This window comes from Heterodontus francisci, chromosome 1 (assembly GCF_036365525.1).
Source record: "Heterodontus francisci isolate sHetFra1 chromosome 1, sHetFra1.hap1, whole genome shotgun sequence".
In the NCBI taxonomy this organism is placed as follows: domain Eukaryota; kingdom Metazoa; phylum Chordata; class Chondrichthyes; order Heterodontiformes; family Heterodontidae; genus Heterodontus; species Heterodontus francisci.
In genome coordinates this window covers 156,568,334-156,593,452 of record NC_090371.1, presented here as the reverse complement: position 1 = coordinate 156,593,452, position 25,119 = coordinate 156,568,334, and the positions used below count along the sequence as shown (strand labels likewise).

The window sequence follows — 25,119 nt, the reverse complement described above, 5'->3', positions numbered from 1 at the left end:
ATCATGGGGGATTTTAAACTACATATAGACTGGAAAAATCAGATGGGCAGAGGGAGCCTAGATGAGGAGTACAGCAAACATTTTTGGGATAATTTCTTGGAACAGCACGTTCTGGACCCAGCCAGAGAGCAGGCTAAACTGGACCTGGTATTGTGCAACAAGATAGGATTAATTAATGACCTCATAGTTAAGGCACCCCTAGGTAGCAGCAATCATAATATGAGTGAATTTTACATTCAGTTTGAGGAAGAGAAGAGTGGGTCCAAGACCAGTATTTTAACTTAAATAAGGGCAATTATGAGGGCATGAAAGCAGAGCTAGCTAAAGTAAACTGGCAAATTAGGTTAAGAGACAGGGCAATAGAGATGCGGTGGCAGACATTTAAGGGAATATTTCAGAATATACAGAATAGATATATTTCAACGAGAAGGAAAAATTCCAAGGGTGGGATCCGCCATCCGTGGTTAACTAAAAGAGTGAAAGATAGTATCAACTTAAAGAAAAAGCATATAATTGTGCAAAGATGGGTGGCAGGTCAGAAGATTGGACAGAATATAAAAAACAGCAAAAATTGACTAGAAAATTGAAAAGGAAGGTAAAATTAGAGTACGAGAGAAAGCTCGCTAAAAATTATAAAGACAGATAGTAAGAGTTTCTATCGATATTTTAAAAAGAAAAGTTAACAAAATGAAGGTTGGTCCTATAGAAAGTGAGTCTGGGGAATTAACAGTGGATAATAAGGAGATGGCAGATAAATTGAACAGGTATTTTGCATCGGTCTTCACTATAGAGGATACAAGTAACATTCCAGAATTAGCTGTAAGTCTGGAAATGGAAGGGAGGGAGGAACTCAAGAAAATTAGAGTCATAGAGACATAGCGTTATACAGCACAGAAACAGACCATTCGGCCCATCATGTCTGTATCAGCCATCAAGCACCTATCTATTCTAATCCCATTTTCCAGCACTTGGCCCGTAGCCTTACAATCATTACTGAACAAATTATTGGAGCTGAAGGCTGACAAGTCCCCGGGTCCTGATGGATTTCATCCTAGGGTGTTAAAAGAAGTTGCTCGTGAGATAGTTGATGCGTTAGTTTTAATTTTCCAAAATTCCCTAGATTTGGGGAAAGTTCCTTCAGATTGGAAAATAACAAATGTAACACCTTTATTCAAAAAGGGCGGGAGACAAAAAGCAGGAAACTACAGGCCAGTTACCTTAACATCTGTCTTAGGAAAAATGTTAGAAGCTATTATTAAAGACATTATATTAGGGCACTTGGAAAATTTGAAGGTAATCAGGCAGAATCAATATGGTTTTGTGAAAGGGAAATCATGTTTAACCAATTTATTGAAGTTCTTTGAGGGAGTTGCATGTGTAATGGATGAAGGGGAACCGGGTAGATGTATTGTACTTAAATTTCCAGAAGGCATTTGATAAGGTGCCACATCAAAGTTTATTACAAAAAATAAAAGCTCATGGTGTAGGTGGTATCATATTGGCATGGATAGAAGATTGGCTAGCTAACAGGAAACAGAGAGTAGGCATAAATGACTTATATAAATGACTTAGATGAAGGGACCGAAGGTATGGTTGCTGAATTTGCTGATGACACAAAGATAGGTAAGAAAGTAACTTGTGAAGAGGACATAAGGAGGCTACAAAGGAATATAGATAGGTTAAGCGAGTGGGCAAAAATCTGGCAGATGGAGTATAATGTGGTAAAATGCGAAGTTTTCCATTTTGGCATGAAGAATAACAAGGAAGCATATTATCTAAATGGTGAGAGATTGCAGAGCTCTGACATGCAGAGGGATCTGGGTGTCCTGGTGCATGAATTGCAAAAGGTTAGTATGCAGGTACAGCAAGTAATTAGGAAAGCTAATAGAATGTTATCGTTTATCGCGAGGGGAATTGAATACAAAATTATGCTTCAGCAATACAGGGCATTGGTGAGACCACATCTGGAGTACTGTGTACAATATTGGTCTCCTTATTTAAGGAAGGATGTAAATGCATTGGAAGCAGTTCAGAGAAGGTTTACTGGACTGATACCTGGAATGGGCGGGCTATCTTACGAGAAAAGATTGGACAGGCTAGGCTTGTATCCGCTGGAATTTAGAAGAGTAAGAGGCGACTTGATTAAAACATATCAGATCCTGAGGGGTCTTGACAGGGTGGATGTGGAAAGGATGTTTCCCCTTGTTGGAGAATCTAGAACCAGGGGTCACTGTTTAAAAATAAGGGGTCGCGCATTTAAGACAGAGATGAGGAGAATTTTTTTCTCTCAGAGGGTCGTGAGTCTTTGGAACTCTCTTCCTCAAAAGCAGAGTCTTTGAATATTTTTAAGGCAGAGGTAGATAGATTCTTGATAAGCTAGGGGGTGAAAGGTTATTGCGGGTAGGTGGTAATGTGGAGTAATCAGTTCAGCTATGAGCTTATTGAATGGCGGAGCAGGCTCAAGGGACCGAGTGGCCTACTCCTGCTCCTAATTTGTATGTTCGTATGTACGTGTGTTCGTATGTAAAAGTCTCTGGTACAGACTGAGCCTTTTAATTTGCATTCATCAATGGAATTCAGACTCTCCGCTTGACCCTCATTCTGTTTTCAAGGTCTGAAATTGCACTGAGCTATGTTTACAGCTGATGCAGTCCTCAGGTTGTTAAAGTCTCATCTAAATTCCAATCACATCCTGGTACCACAGGGCTTTAAACTAAATAGTGAGGGTGAGGGATCAAATGAGCGAAGATGTGATAATTTAAAGAGAGAGGAGAAGGCAACAGAGCAAGATTGCAATAAAGATAATGATAATCAGAGTGTGGCAGTGGGGGACAGAGCGTACAGACTCAAGTGTGCCAGCAGATAAGGCTAGAGGTTGTGAAGGGAGATTTAGAAATCCAAAAAAATAAGGTTGAGGCATTGGAATAGTATAGCATTGTGGGCAAAGACAAGCAGAATGGGACAGGAAGGGACAGAGTAACAAAAATTGTACATCAGCGAATCGGGTCATTGCAGGGAATAGAAGCAAAAAAATGAAATTAAAGGTTCTTTATCTGAATGTGCAAAGCATCTGCAATAAGGTAGATGAACTAGTGGCACAAATGGAGGTAAATGATTTAGATCTAAACGTCATTACAGAGACATGGTTACAAGGTGATCAAGGGTGGGAAATAAATATTCCAAGTACACACTATTTTGGAAAAACAGACAGAATGGCAAAGGAAGAGAGGAAGCCCCGATAGTAAAGTATGACATAAGGATATTAATGAGAAAGGAGATCATGAAGTAGAATCAGTATGGGTGGAAATTAGGAATAGCAACAATCAGAAAACACTGGTGGGAGTAGTTTATAGGCCCCCTAACAGTAGATATACCATTAGACAGAACATTAACCAAGAAATTATTGGAGCTTGTAACAAAGGCAATGCAATAATTGTGGGGAACTTTAATCTTCATATAGACCGGGACAATGAAATTGGCAAGAGTGGTCTAGAAGATGAGTTTGTAGAATGTTTTCGGGACAGTTTCTTGGAGCAGTACATTGTGGAACTGACTAGGGATAAAGCTATCTTAGATCTAGTATTGTGTAATGAAGCAGGGTTAATTAGTAATGTCATAGTAAAAGATCCACTGGGAAACCGTGACCATAATACCATTGAATTCCATGTTAAGTTTGAAAGTGACATACTCCAATCACAAACAAGAATCTTAAACCTAAAGCTACTAATGTAGGTATGAGGGAAGAACTGGCGAAGGTAAATTGGGTAAATAGACTAGAAGATATGGCAGTAAATGAACAGTGGGAAACCTTTAAAGAAACAATTCAAAATGTTCAACAAAAATACACTCCATTGAAAAACAGGAACTCAGCAAGAATCACCCATCCATGGCTGATTCAGGATAGTATTAGATTAAAAGAAAAGACTTACAATGTTGCAAAAAAGAGTAGCAAGCCTGAGGATTGGAAGTGTTTTAGAAACTAGTAAAGAGCCACCAAACAGTTGATAAAAAGGAAAAAAAATAGAATATAAGAGTAAACTAACCAGCAATATACAAATGGATTGTAAGAGCTTTTATAGGTACACAAAAAGGAAGAGAATAGCTAAAGTAAACGTTGGTCCCTTAGAAGCAGGGAGAGGAGAAATTATCATGGGGAATGAGGATTTGGCAGAGACATTGAACAAATATTTTGTGTCTATCTTCACAGTAGAAGACACAAATTTCATACTAGAAATAGATTGTAACCTAGGGGCTAAAAAGAGTGAGGAAATTAATCTCAGCAGAGTAAAAGTATTGGAGCAACCTAATGGAATAAAATCCAACAAATCCCCAGGACCTGATTGCCTACACCCTAGGGTTCTAAAAGAGATAGCTGCCAATATAGTGGATACGCTAGCCATAATGTTTCAAACTTCCTTATATTCGGGTACAGTCCCATCAGGTTGGAAGTTTTCAAATGTTACACCGTTTTTAAAAAAAGTAGGGAGAGAGAAACCAGGGAACTATAGGCCAGTTTACCCAACATCAGTCGTTAAGAAAATATTGTCATCTATTATTAAGGAAGTCTTAACAATGCACTTAGAAAAGCACAGTATGATTAGAACAAGTCAACATGGTTTTACTGAAAGGAAATCCGGTTTGACAAATTTATTCGAGTTTTTTGAGGATGTAACTAGTAGGGTAGATAAAGGGGAACCAGTAGATGTAGTAGACCTGGATTTCCAAAAGGCATTTGATAAGGTGCCACACAGAAGGTTAATAGGCAAGATAAATGCTTTTGGAATTGGGGGTAATATATTAGCTTTGATAGAGGATTGGTTAACATACAGGAAGCAAAGAGTGGGTCTAAATCAGGCATTTTCAATAGTGGAGTACTGCAAGGATCAGTGCTGGGGTCTCAGCTATTTACAATCTATATTATTGACTTAGATGAAGAGACAGAGAGTAATGTATCTAAGTTTGATGATGATACAAAGGTAGGTGGAAAGGTAAGCTGTGGAGAGGACACAGAGAGGCTGCAAAGAGATAGACAGGTTAAATGAGTGGGTAACAAGATGGCAGATGGAGTATAATATAGGAAAGTGTGAAGTTATTCACTTTGGAGAGGCTATCTCATTGAAACATACAAGATTCTGAAGAGGCTGGTTAGGATAGACACTGAAAGATTGTTTCTGCTGGTTGGGAAATCTAAAACACAGGGGCACAGTCTCAGGATAAGGGGCCGATCATTTAGGACTGAGATGAGGAGAAATTACTTCACTCAAAGGGTTGTGAATCTTTGGAATTCTCTACCTCAGAGGGTTGTGGATGCTCCATCATTGAATACACTTAAGGCTGGGATAGACAGATTTTTGGTCTCTGAGGGAATCAAAGGATATGGTGATTGGGCAGGAAAGTGGAATTGAAGCCTAAGATCAGCTATGATCGTATTGAATGGCGGAGCAGGTTCATTGGGCCATATTGTCTACTCCTGCTGCTATTTCTTGTGTTCTTGTGTACCAGTTAAAGCAGCTTTAAGTGAGACCAGCTGTGAGTGGGAGCCTGACAGTTATGTCAGACGTTTCATATACTTGTATAAATTATCTGATATGTGTATATGGTGCACACATTAAAAGAAACTCCATTCAAGGAATAATTAAATAAATACATCCACGTCTCTTTGGAAGTATTTAGGATGGACTTCAATTCCACTCATGGGCAGAGAATCCTTACGTGTGGAAATTTGTTTTAGACCCTTTTTGGGGTCTGAAATAAATAGTGTGCAGCTCGTGTCGGTGGAGATTCAATGTTCACCCAAAGTTGTGCCTTGCACCTCATCAGTATTTTGCCAGAATTCTGCAAACACCAATCAGGTGAGCAGAGGCAGCTCACTGGTTCCACAACAACAAAGTTGACCTGGTTGCCTCCCTGGTAACAGCCCTCAGGAAGGTGTTTGGAGGGAGGAGGAGGGGTCAGGATGGAAGGGGCTGACTGGAAAGGGGGAGTTAGGGGACAATCGGGAAGCAAGGATTGGGAAGAAGTTGGACGATTGGAAAGGGGGTGGGTGATCGGTAACGGGAGTGTGGGAGGGAGCGGGTTGACCTGGTGGGAGCCAGCAACAGTCTTTGAGGCAGCTGTGCAGCTGGGAGGGAAATTCCTACTCCTCCTGACACTACACTAAGGTAAGCATTAAAAAGAAACTTACCCTTTTGGTGACAGTCTCCAGCGATCTGGCATTGGCTGTGTTCAGGAAAGCCCATTTCTGGAAAGGGGGTCTCAAACAAGAGAAGAAGGTGAGGCTAACATCTCAGATCAATGTCTTCTAACAAGAAGTCCCAGGCTTGAGATATTTACCCCACCTTCCTCCCGCCACAGATGCTACCTGACCGGCTGAGTGTTTCTAGCATTTTCTGTCTTTATCCTAGCAGTTTTACATCTGGCTGCATGAGACATAATGCTTCTGAAGTCTGACAGCACCAACGTGGGTCTCATGTGATGTAAAAGTAACTTAAAAGAGTAAAGAATATACAACGTGCATTTATATAGAACCTTTAACAGAGTAAAACGTCCCAAAGTGCTTCACAGGAGTGTTTTCAAACAGAATTTAACACAAAATTTAACATAAGGAGATTTTGGGCAGCTAACCAAAAGCTTGGTCAAAGAGGTGGGTTTTGTAGAGTGTCAAAGGAGGAAGGAGAGGTTGAGAGGGGGAGGGAATTCCAGAGATTGGGTCATAGGCAGTTGAAGGCATGGCTGCTAGTGGTGGAGTGGTTAAAATCAGGGATGTGCAAGATACCAGAATTGGAAGAGCATAGAGATCTCAGAGGGTTTTAGGACTAGAGGACATGACAGAGATGGGGAGTGGCAAGGCCATGGAGGGAATTCAAAACAAGGATGGGAATTTTTAAATTGAGGTTTGTGATGGGGAGCCAATGTAGGTCAGCAAGCACAGGGGCGATAGGTGAAAGGGGCGTGGTAAAATAACTGTGCCTCTGACAACATTAGGGGCAACATCATTACCATTACAACTAAGATTGCTCAGAGTGAGCAGGGCACATCCCAGGTGATAATTAGGACCAAACTGTTTCTGTTACCCAGTTTGTAATTCCAAGGTAAACTGCTTGATTCTTAGAATATAAAGGATTATGTCAGGATGAGAGAGGAAGGGATTTTCTTTCCATGCAGCTTGATCAAGGTCATCCTATCCATGTGCTGGGATCTAGGAATGTGTGTAATTATATTATTCACAGATAGATAAATGTGAGGGTGTGTTGTGGAAAATGAAAGCTGATCTCAGGCAGATAAGGTGAAGATTTTCAGAAGAGGAAAATATGTATTTATTTTGGCGTGCTTTCTACATGATCAGAGAAATCGGTCTTGCATTGTTGGCTTCACTTTGTAGTGTTATAATTGGAGCCAGGATCCAGTATTTTTCTTCCATTGGCTCTTTCATGGTATCTGGTGATGTGAGTAAGGGACCGTTATCTCCGGATAAACCCTACACAATCAGACCCTGCAATGGCCGCAGGGACTGTGTTAAGTCAGGAATTGGGGGAAGGAACAGATAAACATTGTCAAATACATATGCAATAGCCATCTTATATAGATAGGCACAAGGTAGAAATCTAAACTTCATTTAAAAGCCCAAAAGCATAAATTTTTCTTGGTGTGTCATATTTCATCAGACAACGAATAATTCTGCTAAACATTTCACTTCTTTAGGATGGAATGTGGACATGCCTACCTAAAGTAACACACTGTCTGTCTTTCTTTGCAGTCTGATCCAAATATGAAATTGCGTACTGAATATGTAAAGGTTGCTCTATTTGGTTATCTTGAGGACTGGTTGGAGATATTGTGGGCCATCCTGGGCTTACTTTTAAGATTAACCAAGTTAAATCTGCACAGTACCAAGAATCACCAAGCTGCTTTAATAAATGTTGCTCATATTAAGACAGCTGAATCTTAAATCTCCCTGACATAGGCAAGGGAATGAAAAGGGTTAGCTGTACTATAGAATTTTGGAAGGTCTGGTATCTCTTGACATTTCTATAGACTTTCATTTGGAATCTGAGTTGTTGAACTCTTTCAAGAGTTTTGGCTCGTTGCCTCTATGTATATCTCAATGATTGCCTTTCTAAGAAGTGAGCTCAGAGTAAGCAGTTGCTCCATGAAGTCTACTCTTTTCAAAGGCCTATAAGTACAGGCATGTATCACACAACCTGATGTGTCACCATGAATTTAGGTTCCCAAACCTCCTGGAATGAACACAGGAGCTTTCCAGAATCAGGCATTCCTTACTGCAGCGCTGCCTCCTGCAGCCGGGAGAGTCAGCAACTTACATTTTCTGCCGCAGTGCACCATCCCCCCTCACCAGCTACGTAACATCACCAGCCGCTCTTAGAGAAGCTTCCGGCTTGGTAACCTCACCTGCAAAGAGTCATGACTGTATAGAGGAGGCCGGAGAGTCAGGAATTGCAGTTTTCAGCATTCGAGTGGCAAGGGGCAGGGAGCTCATCAGTCGGGGTAGCTTTTAAATTCTGGTGCAGTGGGAGTCTCTAAATTGAGGGTTCTCTGATATGGGAAGGTTCCTCAGTTAGTCCTCGTCGCCTGTTCTCATGTGGCCACCCGGTTCTTAGAACTTGTCACGTGCTGCTAGCGTGAAACCACAAACAAAAATATAAAACTACAGAAGACCCAACCTTTGGAAGCTAAATGCAGCATCCTTTTTAGAAGTCATATGAACAAATGTCATGTGATTAGGCATCATGTGGTTAGAATATCATGTGATCAAACCTCCAGAAATTATTCCAACCAGAAATGACAACCCTATCAATAATAACTGAATGAATATTGAATATTTCAAACATGCTATCCAGTGACACCACCCCCACTCATGCTTGAAATGTACCTGTTATGGAAGTTACAGGTAGATGCAATTGAGTTGGGCTGTGATGGCACCTTTGGATGGATAGTCCATCAAGACAATCCACATGAAGGGCTGAATTTTATGGGACTGCAAAAGTAGGCTGGGAGGTGGTGGGAGGGTGCCGGAAAATGATGAGGGAAGATGGGGATGGAGTGCCCGCTGTCATCCCATCGCCGTGGCATTTTTCCAGTGGTGGGGAAGGTGAAGGACAGTCCTCCCATCCAGAGGCCAATTCTGCCACTTAAGTGGTCAATTAAGGGCTTCTTCCTGGCATTTTATCAACAGCAGGTGAGCCCTCCACCATGTAAGGAGACCATCTGGTGATCCCTCGCAACCTCTCTGCGGGCTCGGGGTGCAGGGGGGAGCCCTCCTATTCGGGTACTCTGTGGCCTCCCCGATTTGGTGGCAACCCCCAACCCCACTTAAGCGGTCAATTAATGGCCTCTTCCTGCCGCCATTGGCAATTCTTGGAGGCAGGCTCTCATCCCTTAGAGGGACAGGAGCTCCGACGGCAGCGTGTTAATTGCTAGATTGGCAGAAAATCTGGCCAGGGCTCCCCCAAATGGCCAAGGAAGCACTGGCCAGTGATCTCTGGTGCTGACATCGCCATAATTTGGGGGGGGGTTGTTGGTGGACATTGGGCTCTGATGTCAACATATTCCCCTCCCAAATGATGATTATCTGGTCCTGATAACTGCATTAAAAAATAAATTAATGCTTTTCAAATGCCATGCTCCAGACCTGGATCCCAAAGATGGCCTGATTTGCACCACGCTGATGGTCGGTTTGCTTGCTGTCACCAGGTCACTGTTGCCAAGAATATGTCAGGTTCTTTTGAAGGTTGAGGTCATTGGAACTCTCAATTTCCAGATCCCTGCTCCCAGCTGCACCCAGTTTGGTACCGCTGGCTTTGTCAAGATTGAAGGTTTCTCCCCTTACATGGCACAAGAAAACTTTGAAGTTAGGCCAGGACCCAATGTATCATAAACGTGGCCTAATATCCAGCCCGTTCTGATGTACTCCCATCATAGTTACGACAGGATTGCAGCAGAAGGTCCATGGATTTTCAGGCGTGCTTTCTGACTGCTGTTAAAATTTACACAAAGTATTTCATTTGCAGATCATGTCACCCTTGATGTAATCAATTTGACCTTTTGATTACTGGAGGAGAACTTGAACAACCAAAATGCAGTCATCAAAAAAAAACACAGTTGGAAACTATTTGCAGTATTAGTGCATTAGTGCCGACAGTACAGTGAAGTCAGTCCAAAAACATAGCAGCATTTAGAACCTGCCTGCAGCACGTTTTATGCGAAACATAATTTTGCTGTTTACGAGTCTCCAGTGCAATCCTTATAAGAACATAATTCTGTGTTATCCCACTCTTGAGACTGTGCAGGAGGATGCTTAATGTAAAAATCACCTTGGGTATAATATGTCCACAGCCAACTTGACACTGCTGAACTAGTATCTCTTACAGCAGTAACACTATCATGATATAAATTTTAATAAGTTGTTTGCTTACTAGCCATCAACATATACCACTTAGTTATGTCAATGTGACAAAAAAAATGGCCTTCTGTCTCATCAGGCAAGAAGCAACCAGTCAAACACTACCTTAGTCGAGATTTTTTTACAAGAAAGGAAATTATATTTCCTATACAACATGACACTGCAGCTCTAACCGGCAAATTTATTCTGGACAAAGAGGGAAGGTCTTTGGTATCCAGCTATTCTTAGTAACATTGACAGGAGTACCAAGTAATGTGGTTTGAGTAAACATGAATGTTGACAAGAGGCTGAGTGTGGACCACCACTGCTGTGTGCTTTACTCTCGGAATGTACTTTCAATAGCAAATCATGTTTTCTCCACAGACGTCTGGAGCAAAACTCAATCAAATCCATCCCCCCTGGAGCCTTCTCACCCTACAAGAGGTTGCGAAGAATGTGAGTAGAAGAAAAAGTATTCCAAATCTTTAGAAGATTATTCAGCATGTGTTCCATAAGTAAAGCTGAGTATTTAACAAATTGTAGATGGTAATGGCTGACTGATCCTATCTGATTTACGACTCAAATCTGTAAATGTGTTTTTCAGTTTGTAAAGCTTTTTTGTGTGTTTCCTTCATGAAAAATGATGGAATTGAAATCCTTCAGTATTTTCCCAATGACATCCACATTTAGTATCTCCCCTTCTCTCCTAACTCATGTTCTGATACAGTTCCATAGATGCCAGCCGCCCTTTGGTCACTTGCCCCAGTGGCTTTTCTTTGCATGAGCCTACGCAGGATGGGCGGGGGGGTTAAAATTTCAAAAACCAGAAACATGACCCCAACACGCCTCCAACTTCTGGTTTTAAAGGAGGCGGGCTTTCGGAGGCGGGCAATTAAATGGCTCTCGAGGCAGGTCAATCATTGAAATACGGTAATGAGGTTCATGCCTCAAATTTTACCTTTTACTGCATGCATGCTGCATGCTGGGTTTCCCAGGGCTGGGAAAACAAGGCAGCTGAAGGGAGTCAAGAATGGCTGAATCCAGCAGCTAGGTGCCTTTCCATTACTGTTTGTGGGTCAGGAGGAGCAGGCATGTATTCCCCTTGAGTCACTCAAACAAACCTTCTTCCCTCCCCATGAAAGGCTTTCACCCCACCCCACGGAATCCAATTCCACCACCACCACCCCCCCCATGCCACCGCCCAAGCCTGCCATCCACAATCTCCCCACAACCTTTCATCCACCATCTACCACCAACCTTTCATCCACAATGACCCCCCACATCTGACTTGCCATCCATGACCTTCCCCCAAACTTACATCCACGATCTCCCTCGCCCATGCATTTCTGGCATTCCCAGCCACCCCAAGGTCCCCACCAGCCTCCCCATAAACATCAGTGCCAATGTGTGTCATTAGGATACCGTGGAATACATCAGTGCCAAGTCGCAGTCTATGCTCCCGCAAAATCAGAATCATACACTGCCAGGCGTCACAGATCAGGAACAAGAAAACACCCCCTCCCTGGCCCAGTGGCACTGAATACTTTTGTAGCACACCTACTGGGCGCTGACTGATAGCTGCTAGCTCAGAATCTGGGATCTAATTGGTCCATAAGGCTCAACTTTAACATCTTGGGGTGCAGTTAGCTTTTCCCATATAATACTTGGGATAATCTTGACTTTGTGCAATAGTGTAAAACCGATGGTAACAGGTTGACAGCCCATTTTACATCTCTCCTGATTTTTAATTCGAACCTGAGCAGCCGCTCACAAAGTCATGATTTAGCGCCTTAAGACAAAACATCATGCTACTGTTAACCAAATGATAGATCTCACAAAAATGGAATATCCAGTCAGGGATTGTTTCATTAAAGTGATTGTAGCTATACAGTTATTATCATTGTTACTAAGGATTTATTTTTAGTTAAGTTAGTTTTTATTCAGAATGTCCTATATTCAGTCCTGTGGACTGCCATAAAGTCATTTTTGAGATGAAAAATTATTAGTTATGCTTTTTAATGAAAAATTTTATTTTTCACTCATTTTGATACAATGGAATTCCTTTCATAAGAGGCAAGTTCTACAAGGTTTCCAAAGGAAGTGGCAACAGTATCTTATCAGTGGGACAGTGGTATATTTCTTCACAGATCTCAGCAGAGCACAGTACCTATCGCAAATCAGCAGCAGCTAAAAAAAAGCTTTCAAAATGAGCATAAGATTGCCTAATAGTATGTCTGTCTTTGAGAAATAACACCTTGACATATCACCATGCTCAGAATAGAACCACAGCTTCAAAAAATAGACCAATCTGTCCTTAATTATAAATACAGGATTTTGTTGTCCAGAAAGTAGGTGTAATTTATACTTTACATGGTTTACCTGCTGAGAGTGGTTATCAGAAACTCCAGCAGACATTACATATGATCTTCTGATCATTTAAAATACCGGTGGAAAATTTGTGCCCAACAAACTTCAGAATTTTCATTTTACACTCTTGACAGTTAAGGTACATGCCGGGGGTGGGGGTGGGGGCTTATATAGCCATTATTCCAAACATACAGAAATAGCAACTAAAAGTTTACTTTAAGCAAATAGCTCCTTATTTTGGAATCTATGAATAATGTAATGCACTGACCATGAATCTCAGTCACCTGTGCAGGTTTTCGTGTTGTGGTAGTTTGGCATTCAAGGGAGAAATAAGTCAGTGAGAAACAGATGCAAGGCATCAGTAGTGCCAAAGTGGAAAACCCTGTTGAATATTGGTGAGCCATTTGTGAGTATTTGAATAGAACAAACAGGCCAGTAGGCCTACAGCACCTTTCTAAGATGGCAGTCAATATTTAAGGTATTGTTTTTCTTTTCAGAGACCTGAGCAACAACCACATCTCAGAAATCGCACCAGATGCTTTCCAGGGACTGAGGTCACTTAACTCCCTGTAAGTTTCTTGGAAATTTTTAGAATTGCCTGAGATTGTTTTGAGTGTAACTCAGTCTCTTCATTACACTCTAAACTTTAAAAAAAAATTATTTGTCAATTGTGCATTTTCTAAATTACCTTGGAGTTGCAACATAAAATTTGTGCTAATTACATTTCTAAACCAGTCTCTAAATTACATATGAGTTCAACAAGCAATTACATACAATGGGTATATTCATTTTAAATATCATTTTTTAGTTCTCCATTTAGCCATTTCTAAACTTATTTGACACAAAGTTTTGATTACAGCACATATGTAGACCTTCAAAAATCAAAGGCAGTGTGGAAGTCTGGATTCACGGAAGTGTAGGAAAGCAGGCAGGCCTAAATCTCACCGCATGCTTCCAAGTTTCACTGGGACATGAGAGGAGCTTTGCTCATTGTATGTTTGGGTAAACCAAAAGGAATTTTCCTGCAGAGCTTCAAAACTTCCAGAAATAACTTCAGCAACATTGTAGCCACGCTGCCTAACTGAAGCTGGTGCCTGAGGTTTGGGGGAATTTTACACATGTCGACATGAAAGGAAACTGGTGGCAGCCCACATTAGCATGGGTTTTATTTTTGTACTGTAGTTTTTATTTTTCTCTTTCTTTCTCTTTCTCCCTTCCCCTTTCTGCTTACAGGCCATTACCCTTTGTCCAGGCCTCTGCTGATGCTGCTCCCTCAATGTTGAAAATGGCAAAGCAGACTGTGCCCGTTAGGATCAGCAGATTCTAATTTTCTGTGATGTAAAGTTGTATTTAGGAAATTTGAATCTGCTGATTTAAATGTTAATATGTGCAAATAGGCTGCTAGCTGCTAAAGGCAGGACTTTTAGCCCCCCCACCCCCAATGGGGGCGAGCACGGGGGCAGGCGGACACAAAAATTTGCACCACTGGCTGGCGTGCCAGCTTGCCAGCTCCATTGCGCCCTGGGCCATTTCCTCAGAGGCAAGATGGGGATGGGGCACGGCTAGCTGCCTGCAAGCGACGGGTAATCAATTAAGACCATTAAATGGCCACTTGAGGCCTATTGTCAGAGGGCAACTGGAATTTTCCAGCCAGCCTGTGGGCCCTCCGAAGCATCAGAGCCAGCAGGGTCCAGGCAGACTTTGAGGCCCTCCTCGCCTGCCTGGATTCAGCTGCAGCTGCAGGCCGCCTTGTGAAGGGGACCAGTCCTCCACAATGGTGACCCAGCTGCTGAGGAAATTTTTAATTTAAAATTGTGAATGGCTAAAGACAGGGCACCTCCGTCTTGAGGTGCCTTTTCTATCTCTGTCTTATCTGAAAAGGCAGCCTGCTGTTTCTTCTGTGTTGGACGGCCTCCTATTGGCCCTCCAGCTTCGAGAGCCCACCTGCTGTCCTTAATTGGATCGTGAGCACACCCTCTGGCCACTAACTGGCCAATTTGGAGAAGATTGCTGCCATTTGACAGTTCCCACACACAGTGCGGGGTTGTGATCCACATTTGACCTTGACATTGGGGTCCTGACCCAAAGACTAAAATCCTGCCCCAAGTTCCTGAGCTGATCATTTCAGGCTGGAGTGGGTGCATGGTTTCACCAATTTTAACATTGAGGGAGTGATGGCTAATGTCAGCTGCCTTGCTGAACTGCACTAGAAGAGATCTGTTCCATAGCCTCTTGGCAAAACATGTTATAACAATAGAAGGAGACAAGACAGGGATATTGCTTGCATTGAAGGGATCTAGAAGGATGTAAAATGGATAGGGGTATAGATGGAGACAGAGCAAGAGGGGAGACAGACTGAGAAAGCGATAAAACTGGACCAGAAAATAAATGGACAGAGCCGTACCATCCGAAGGCAAATTGTCCAAACAAAAATGAGCAGGCTCACCCGATGGCAGTGACTGATCTGATTGCATGGCTGGGATTTTATCTGGGTGACAGGGGTCTCAGCCATCAGCTAAAGCACCAGCAAGAGCCCTGCTTCGCCTCTTTTGGGGAAGGCCCACCGCATTACATGCCAATTAGGCACTTAAGTGGACAGTGGCGGGGCTTCCCCGAGATTAAGGACCCCGGTAACGGAGGTTCTGCCTGCTGAGAACCATCAGCCAATATGAGGCCAGCAGCTCTTTAACTGAGCAGTGCCAGCGCAGAGGTGGAAGTTGCTGCCGGTGGATCACCCACCCGAGGTCCTGGACCCAGGCCACTGGTGAGTCAGGGCGGGAGGGCTTTCACAAGGTGGGGGTTGGGCAGGGGCGGGGTGTAGGAGGGTCAGCAGCAAGGGCAGGGGTTGGCTATCAGTGGGTCCTGCCTTCCTGATGCCAGGTCCCTCGATCTGGCACTAATTGTCTTTTAACGAGGGACCACTCCCCCTCCCCCCACCCCAGAGTCAGCAAGAAACCTACACAAGTTTGCTTGGCATGCTCCTGGTGTGGCTACAGGCCCACCCACCGCTGGGCTAATACCAGCAAAGGCGGGATGAGGAATTGGACATTAATTCTCATTAAGGGTCTCAATTGGCAGCAGTGTGGGAAGGCCTTCCATGGACCTTCTCGCCCTGGACTTAATTTGTGTGGAGGTGCCACCATCTCACCCGATTATATGCTCTCTGTGCCTCCAAAGTCACTATGGGGGAGAGCATAAAATTCCCCCCAATATCTGCAGTGTGCCTTGGTTCTGTTCCTTTAATGTTTCATTGTACATTGTCCATGTGATTTGCACTGGTTAATAGCACCTGCAGAAAAGTGATCAGATTGACTTTCCCTCCTCTTGTTTCTTTCTTCAGTTCGCTTGGGCAAGTGCCTGTCTTCTGCCTGCCACCTCCCTGAGCAAGTACAGCTCTGGTCAATAGCTTAATGCGTGGTGCATTGCCAGCACAATCCCACACCTTGGGCGATATTTTATTAATGGCACACCATTCACGACGGCGGAAGTAGGCAGCACTTCAGCTTTTGTGTCAGGAGCTGGTTCCCACGTGATTAAAATTAAAGTATGACTGGCTGGCGGCGGGCACGGGAGAAATGCGATCACATGTCAGATGAAGCTTTTCATTGGTGAAAGTTGCCATCATTTAACAATGCAGAAGGTCTGTCCAGGCTTTAAAACAGGCTCCTGGACAAACAGGAACACTCTGCATCATGGCCACAGTGTTCCTGGCTAGCTTCATAACCTTAGTCAAGTATCTTTCTTTTCCGAGCAGCAAATCTTGTTCCTCATCCCCAACATGTAGTGATCATAAGCATAAGAGCATAAGCATTGTCAAATGTAAATTTTTCACAATATATCTATTGTGAATTGCTCGTGTATGCATTATCTTCATTTTGTTTGGACTAACTTAGTGGGAGAGCTAAAGGTAATGGAAAGCCTCACAGTTGGCACACTTTTGATGGTTACAGAGGAGGTGCGGACATTACATTTAATGTGGAAGTCACGATGTAGAGTTTCAGTGAGCAAATTGCAATGAATGCTCATGTTACTTCCCATTTTTCTACTTGACAGTCTGTAGGACATGACTGCACTCCCATTTGTGCACTATCATGATGCCTGTTGCTGGCACTACAGACTCATTTATTGAGCAGCAAGAGTTCTCCTAAGCAGCATCCTCTCCACTTGCTCCCGAAGTTCCATGCAAATTGGGTATATGAGAACCAGGTTATTTTAACACTATAACTGTGTTCATAAAGCAGACAGGGAAATGAAAAAATCTTGTCCATTGCTTCCATCCATAGAATTGATGAGCAGTGAGTTGATAAACTCCTCCCATTGTCCACATACACAACTCCACCCACCCTGGCTTCCTCCCACTTGGATCTGCAATCCTTGCAGTCTCACGTGCATCTTGAGATACTGTGAGAATATGGTGCATGTGAGCTTCCAGCTCATGGCTATAAACTTACACCCTCCTCCTATCACCCTCTTACTTGTTCCCATCACCCTTGACCCTCCCAACATCACCTTGCACCTCCCTCTTTAACCCTTCAACCAAACCCCATTATCCTGGACCCTGTCACCATCCATTTGGATGTGCCTCCTCTCCCCCCTGAGCTTACACCATGCCCCCTCTGATCCTAGACCCTCCTCGCATTATCCATGAGTACTTGTTAGATTTCCCTGACCCGCCCTACAAAACCTTTGAAAAACCCAACCTCAGACTGGACATACTCCCCGACCAAATTGAACTCCCCCTGTGATTGTGAACATTCCTCTGCCAGCCAGCACCCTGAGTTTGACCCATAGGACCACAATGTGGACACTACTGACCCTTCCATTTAGGCACCTCATTTCCCTTACCTTGACTGACTGAACTGCCCCCCGCACCCCCAACACCAGGACACCAGGCCCTTCCCACTTCACTCCTCCGTTTACCCTACCCCTCCCTCTGACCTCCCTTGGATCCCTCTGCCACTCCTTCGTTCATCCGCACCCACCCTCCTCTCCCCACCTGCCCCCCCCCCCGTTTTGCCCTTACTGTTCCCAAGCCTCCAGCCAAACTTCCATTCTTCTGTTGCCCTTCCTTATGCTGCTGAGTTCAACAAACGAAACCGCTGACCTCAGACACAACTGAACAAACACGACTGTTGAATGCCACCTTGAAACAATTGTGAAGTGGGTGCCACAAGATTCCTGTACGCTCCTCAGGTAATCTGGAAGGTAGGATTTACCTGCAATTAATTATAAGCTAATGAGTATTCATTGCACAGAAATATATTTGAAGTTGGAACCTGCTATAGGGCAGCGTGAAGATCGACCCGCCATAAGGATGCTGCTGACAAAGTCTCCAATTCTCAACCCACCCTCTGGAAAAAGAAATTTTGACTCCCGCCTTGTTAAATCACCCCACCCGCCATGAATGCTGCTCTTGCAGGCCCCATAAAATTCCCCCCCTTGGCCATGTATTGCACAGCATTTTGCAGGCCCACGTGAATCACAATCCTCGGTGTTTGCATATATGGCTGTAGGCCAAGAAGTTCATTCCAATACATACATTTTCAAGCCATTTTTGATCTTCTTAAAAAAGTAATTTGAAGTATTTTCTTTCATTCATTTGAACACTTTTAATAATTGCTCATTCATTTATACACAGGTGGAGTCTTTGAGCTGAGAGTTCATTTATAAAAGTGGCTATGGCTGTGACAGGTTCCTCAGAAGCAGGTCTCACTTACACATGATCATAGAAATGTACCACAGTTAAATAAACAGCTTGTTGATGAAAACCTATTTGACTTGTAAATGCTGCCAAAATCAGTTAAAAATAGGTTACCAATTAAGAGCTTGAAACTCCAAGTGATAGAACCAGTAAAACCACAGGGGTTCTGTCCATAATGTGTTCAGGAATTCCTTATTTGAGCAGTTTAAAGATGATTATTTCAAGTCCTTGTATTGGTAACACAATACACATCCTTGCTTGCACTGATTTTGTGATGCAGCCTAATGTATCTTACAGCAGAAATGGGATCCTGATGAGCTCATCTCTTTTTGTAATGAGCAAGTATCTGACACTGCAGCTTCCCCTTGTCAGTTCTACTGAAGCAGCGTGCTATCTTCATGTGGTAACTACTTTCCCGTAATTCTTGGAACCTTGGCTTTCACAGCACTATGACAGGCATAGAAATTTTATTCTGTATCAAATAGAAAAAGGTTCAGTATCATATCTTTCCATACAACTTTAAATAAACAGATTAATGTGACCCAAAATATTGGTGTCAGTTAGGTGTATCTTGAACAGAGTTCACTTTGCCTTTGTATTGGGGAATGGTGCAACCGGTTGTAATCCACCTGTTCAAAGGAAGTCAAGTTAGTCTCCTTTGTGGGTCTACCTGCTGCTACTCAGAAACTAATTTGGTCTGGTTTGTTTGGTGATTTCACAATTCCACTTTGAAATGCTAAAATTGATGAGTTTGTAGACTCATGATATTATCACTGGGCATGATATTGTGCCGTCATTTCAGACAAATTCACGCGGTACCAGTCCGGTAAATCAGGTCGGGAGATCTACCACCGACTGTTTTCCTGTATAAGTGCTGACTCCAATTTTACTCCCCCTTGACGCTACAGGGAAGCTGGCTAGTTACCTCCTCACCATCCTCCTCCATCTCCCCTCCTCCTCGCTGTAAATGAAGTTGAGCATGCGAAGTAATTAGGGATTGTAACCAGACAAAGCAATGATTAAGACAAATAGTGGCTCCCTGTGTATCATGTATAATACATAACGCTGCATTGCTTTCCATTCAGTACAGTCTTCTTCTTCTTCTTTGGCCTCCTTGTCTCGAGAGACAATGGGTAAGCGCCTGGAGGTGGTCAGTGGTTTGTGAAGCAGCGCCTGGAGTGGCTATAAAGGCCAATTCTAGAGTGACAGACTCTTCCACAGGTGCTGCAGATAAAATTGGTTGTCAGGGCTGTCACACGGTTGGCTGTCTCCTTGCGCTCTCTCAGTACAGTACCTGGAAAATTTCCAGAAAGGCAGCAAGTTTAAATGCGACCCATTGCTATCCCACACTACTTTGAACCCTTTACTGCCTGATGAGCACCATTCACCAACACTTTCGTCACCGAGAATGCAGACCTACCTTAGGCCATGGAGAGCCCTGGAAGCTGCACAATAAGCCAAAAATACATCAATTCAAACTACATATGGTTTTGATATTAAAAAAGCACAAAATGTTTAGTTCCCACATTGTTAAATTATGTTTGGGTTTTATTGCAAGAACTGAAAATTATTTCTATCGAGATTACTGACAAAATTGCATTAATGAGGCAAGACTAAGACGGATGTGGTTTGCATACCGACATTTCCTTCAGCAAAAGTCTCACAGGGACTGCAAACAGCCACTTTGATGTTCTGTGAAAGTTAATGTCATCGACACACGCAAAAAGCAAACTGTAAACAACCCTGGAGACCAACTGCTGCCTTTAATATTTATTTTTGTTTGTTATCCATTGCCTGTAATATGTGGCCTATCCCAACACATAGCCGACAAGCTCTGCAAATTACTGTTTGTTTACCAAAAAACAAGGGCCAACATTTTTGTTGTGTGCAAAGGCCCATCAACTCTGAAGTGACAACTGGCTGCCTAACCTTAGGTAAATGACATCCTCCTTTACAAACTAATGGTAATATCACAGATCTAATCTTCAAGGCCACTCCAACCATTTTAGGATGCTTTCTATTGAAAGAAAAGATTATTTTTATTGATTTGCCAGTTTTCTCTTGATAGATTACTCAGCATGGTTATTATTTGCTTCAATGAAATATACTGACCTCGTGGGTTGTGGTAGTGAGGCATTCCTTAAAAAGGGACCCTTTTTCAGGTGTCTAATTGATTGCTCCCACCTATTTTCATCAGTACTGACAGCTTCTGCTCAATGGAGAGAAGTTGCTAATTGGGATTGTGTTACTTCCACTGGTGACTTGCAGTGATTAGGCTCCAGCTAAATTGGGATGGTTAAAATAGACTGGAGCATCTAGGAGAGAGAGAGATTGTGCTGTATTGTGTGACACTGCAGTTTAGATTGTATCGGAAAGTTGTAAGACACTGCCGTTCAGGCCAGAGCTTTTGTTTTTGTGAGCTGCGTAAGTGGGTAGCATGGAGCTTTGGAGGCCATATATAAGGTGTAAATCCATATTCCATTTAATTTGTCTCAAGTTGCTCATGTGAGCAGATCAAGATAGATCAATGTCTACTGTTACGACAGGTGAGAAAGGTGTCTCGGGGTCCCTTTCAGCCTTCACCTGGTCTTACTGTAACAGGGTTTTATTTTAAACACACCATGTTTTGAGCTCTTCCTTGGTGAATCCTTGTTCACCACTTTCCAATTATAAGGAAAAGAAATGAGCACAAACAGGCTTTCTTAGGTTTAAAGAAGAAAGGTGAAATTTATTAAAACTTAGACTCTAATTTGGTTAACGCCTAAGGATACACGACGCGCCCACGCTAGCATGCATACGCGATACATGTAAATAGGGACAGAAAAGAGCAGAAGAAAAATAAAGTGAAAAAGTTTGAGGCAATCTCTGAAGAGGGTTTGTTACTGTGCTTCGAGCTCAGTGTAGAGTCCTTGATTGTAGGTAGTCTTGCTTTTCTTTGGGGTCTAGTATTCTTCTTAAACCTTGTTCAGTGTAGGAGACCGTTCTCTCTTGGGATTCATGTGTCTTCAGTGGGTTTTGGAGTTCCATGTGAATGAGATGGGAGCAGGCAGAAGGGAGGTCTTCTCAGTCCAGAAGCAAACAGCTTTCTGAGTTCAAATTATCTGTGGCGAGTTCAAAACAACCTGCAGCAGCCAGTTAGTCATGTGACCAGCTGGCCTAATCAGTCCTGGCCCTTGTGGATTGTCTTGTCCTAGCAGACCTTGGAATGTCTCCTCTACACACAATACCTGATGATCAAAGTAAAGGCCTGCTCAGGTTGGGAAAAAGAACCCGACCCAAACCCGACCAAACCACAGCAGACCCGAGCCCGGCCCGGCCCCAGTCCCTTCGATTTTGCCCCAAGCCCGACCCGAATCTGACCCCGACTCAACCCAACCTGACCCAAGCCCGACCTGACCGTCCCTTTACTTGCCTTCCGACTCGAAACTTCAGGAAGCTGCAGCGTGTGCGTGATGTCATCATAGTGATGTCACTCACTCACTGCGCAGACTCAGTTTCGTCCCGGACTCCCAGCTCAGGTAAGTTTTTTAATTTCAGTACTTACCAGCAGAGCACATACTGTGCGTGTCCGGCCCGACCCGACCCGAGCCCGAAAGCCGGACCCGGAAGAGGGGCCCAACCCGACCCGAACCCAACACATGTCGTTGGGTCCCGTCAGGTTCGGGTCAGATAGCAGGCCTTTAGATCAAAGGTCCATTGTGGGTTAAATTGGAGCAGGGAATAGCCTCTTTGTCTTTTCAAGTACCATCTGTCAATATGCAAAAATGTATTTCCAGCCAGTCTGGCAGCCCTTGTAATAGGCCGCCGCTTCTTCCCAGCAACAATTTGAAATTTAATGTCCATGGGGAGAAATTAATATGCCTCATTCTTGGCGGGTGGGGGCCTGCATGACACTACCAATAAAGTAGCAGTACAAAAAGAACAGCTTTTCCAAAACACTAGATCCACAAAATTCAAGCACCAAACATAATATCATTACATGTAGACTATAAAGCTTAATGCCATCCCATGTAGTCTTCAAAGCTCCAATATTTGAAATTGAATCTGAAAGTTGAGCTGAAAAAACAAAAGTAAAACACAAAAACGGTGTGCAGATCGCAAGCAGAGTATGGATATACGGGTTTGGTGAGTCAGGAGTTCAGTGAAAGGGAGAGGAGGTGCTGCTTTTTTTCTGCTTGTTTTAACCCTCCAGCATTTTGTTCTTGCTTCAGTACAGTGGAAGAAGCTGGTTGTTGAGTAACTGGTAAGCTATTCTACTTATAATAAATAATCTGTAAAGTTACGGTATGGCAGGGCAGCTCGGCCGAGTGTACTGTACAGCCTGCGGCATGTGGGAAGTTGAGTCCTAGACAAACACATCAGCAGGAAGTGTCACCAGTTGCAGAAGCTTGAGCTCCAGGTTTCAGAACTCGAGCAGCGGCTGGAATCACTGTGGTGCATCCGCGAGGCAGAGAATTAAGTGGATAGCACGTTTAGGGAGGTGGTCACACCACAGGTTAGGAGCATGCAGGCAGATAGGGAATGGGTGACCGTCAGGCAGTCCAAGAGGACTGGGCAGGTAGTGCAGGAGTCTCCTGAGATGATCTCACTCACTAATCAGTTTTCCATTTTGGATACTGGTGAGGATAATGGTTCCTCTGAAGAGTGTAGTCAGAGCCAAGTTTGTGGCACCACAGGTGGCTCAGCTGCAGAGGAGGGGAGAAAGAAGAGTGGAAGAGCAGTAGTGATATTAGTTGGGGGAACAGACAGGCTTTTCTGCGGCCATAGACATGACTCCAGGATGGTATGTTGCCTCCCTGGTGCCAGGGTCAAGGATGTCATGGAGCAGCTACAGGATATTCTTCTGGGGGAGGGTGAACAGCCAGAGGTCGTGGTCCACATTGGCACCAAATGACATAGGTAGGAAGGGGCATGAGGTCCTGAAGGCAGGTTTTAGGGAGCTAGGAAGGAGATTAAAAAGCAGGACCTCAAAAGCAGTACTCTCAGGACTACTCCTAGTCCCACTTGCGAGTGAGCAAAGGAATAGAAGAATTGAGTGATTGAACAAGAGGCTGGAGAACTTGTGTAGGAGGGAAGTCATCAGATTTCTGAAGAATTGGGACCGTTTCTGGGGCAGGTGGGACCTGTACAAGATGGGCAGGTTGCATCTTAGCAGGACTGAGACTAATATCCTCGCAAGGAGATTTGCTAGTGCTGTGAGGGAGGGTTTAAACTAGATTGGCAGGGGAATGGAAACCTGAGGGTGCTCAAATTGGAGGGAAGCAAAACTGGTAACTTGTCAGGGGTGTGGGAACCAGGAGCAAATGTCAGAAAGGAATACCAAGGTGCACAGAATACTGAGAGAGATAGATAGTACTAGAGTAGGGAATACTAAGTTATTAGGTGGGGTCAAAGTAAGGGAGAAAGTAATAAAGTCTGGATCAGGGCTAATGTGCATATATGTGAATGCACAAAGTGTGGTTAATAAGATTGGTGAGAGACAGGGGCAGATTGCCATGTGGAAATATATTGTTGTGGCTATAACAGAGACCTGACTCAAAGAAGAGCAGGACTGGGTATTAAATATTCGTGGATACGAAAGATAGAAAAGGGAAAAACGCAGGAGGGGTTGGGGTATTGATTAAGGAGAGCAGTGCAGTGCTGGAGAAAAAGGATGTCCCGGAGGGATCGAGGACAGAATCAATTTGGCTCGAGCTAAGGAACGAAAAAGATGCAGTTAGTCATAGAATCATAGAGTGATACAGCACAGAAACAGGCCCTTCGGCCCACTGTGTCCACGCCGACCATCAAGCCTATCTATTCTAATCCCATTTTCCAGCACTTGACCCGTAGCCTTGTATTCTATGACATTTCAAGTGCTCATCTAAATACTTCTTAAATGTTGTGAAGGTTCCTGCCTCTACCACCCCTTCAGACAGTGCGTTCCAGATTCCAACCACCCTCTGGGTGAAATTTTGTTTCCTCAAATCCCCTCTAAACCTGCCTCTTACCTTAAATCTATGTCCCCTGGTTATTGACCCCTCCACTAAGGGAAAAAGTTTCTTCCTATCTACGCTATCTATGCCCCTCATAATTTTGGACACCTCAATTAGGTCCCCCCTCAGCCTTCTCTGCTCTAAGGAAAACAACCCTAGCCTATCCAGTCTCTCTTCATAGCTGAAATGCTCCAGCCTAGGCAACATCCTGGTGAATCTCCTCTGCACCCTCTCCAGTGCAATCACATCCTTCCTATAGTGTGGCGACTGGAACTGTACACAGTACTCCAGCTGTGGCCTAACTGGCATTTTATACAGTTCCATTTTCACCTCCCTGCTCTTATATTCTATGCCTCAGCTAATAAAGGCAAGTATCCCATATGCCTTCCTAACCACCTTATCTACCTGTGCTGCTGCCTTCAGTGAACTATGGACAAGTACACCAAGGTCACTCTGACCCTCTGTACTTCCTAGGGTCCTACCATCCACTGTATATTCCTTTGCCTTGTTAGTCTTCCCAAAATGCATCACCTCACACTTCTCAGGATTAAGTTCCATTTGCCACTGCTCTGCCCATCTTTCCAGCCCATCTATATCGTCCTGTAACCTAAGGCTTTCCTCCTCACTATTTACGACACCACCAATTTTCATGTCATCTGCGAACTTACTGATCATAC

General features: G+C 43.6%; 1 protein-coding gene across 1 annotated transcript in view; it reads left to right on the top strand.

The window, feature by feature from the left end:
• The window catches only part of slit2 (slit homolog 2 (Drosophila)), a 503,804-nt gene that overhangs the window by 338,531 nt on the left and 140,154 nt on the right, over nucleotides 1-25,119 (top strand). Inside the window, exons 10-11 of the mRNA XM_068037597.1 lie at nucleotides 10,784-10,855; nucleotides 13,264-13,335. Coding sequence (XP_067893698.1) covers nucleotides 10,784-10,855; nucleotides 13,264-13,335 — 144 coding nt within the window. The remainder of the gene's footprint in view (nucleotides 1-10,783; nucleotides 10,856-13,263; nucleotides 13,336-25,119) is intronic.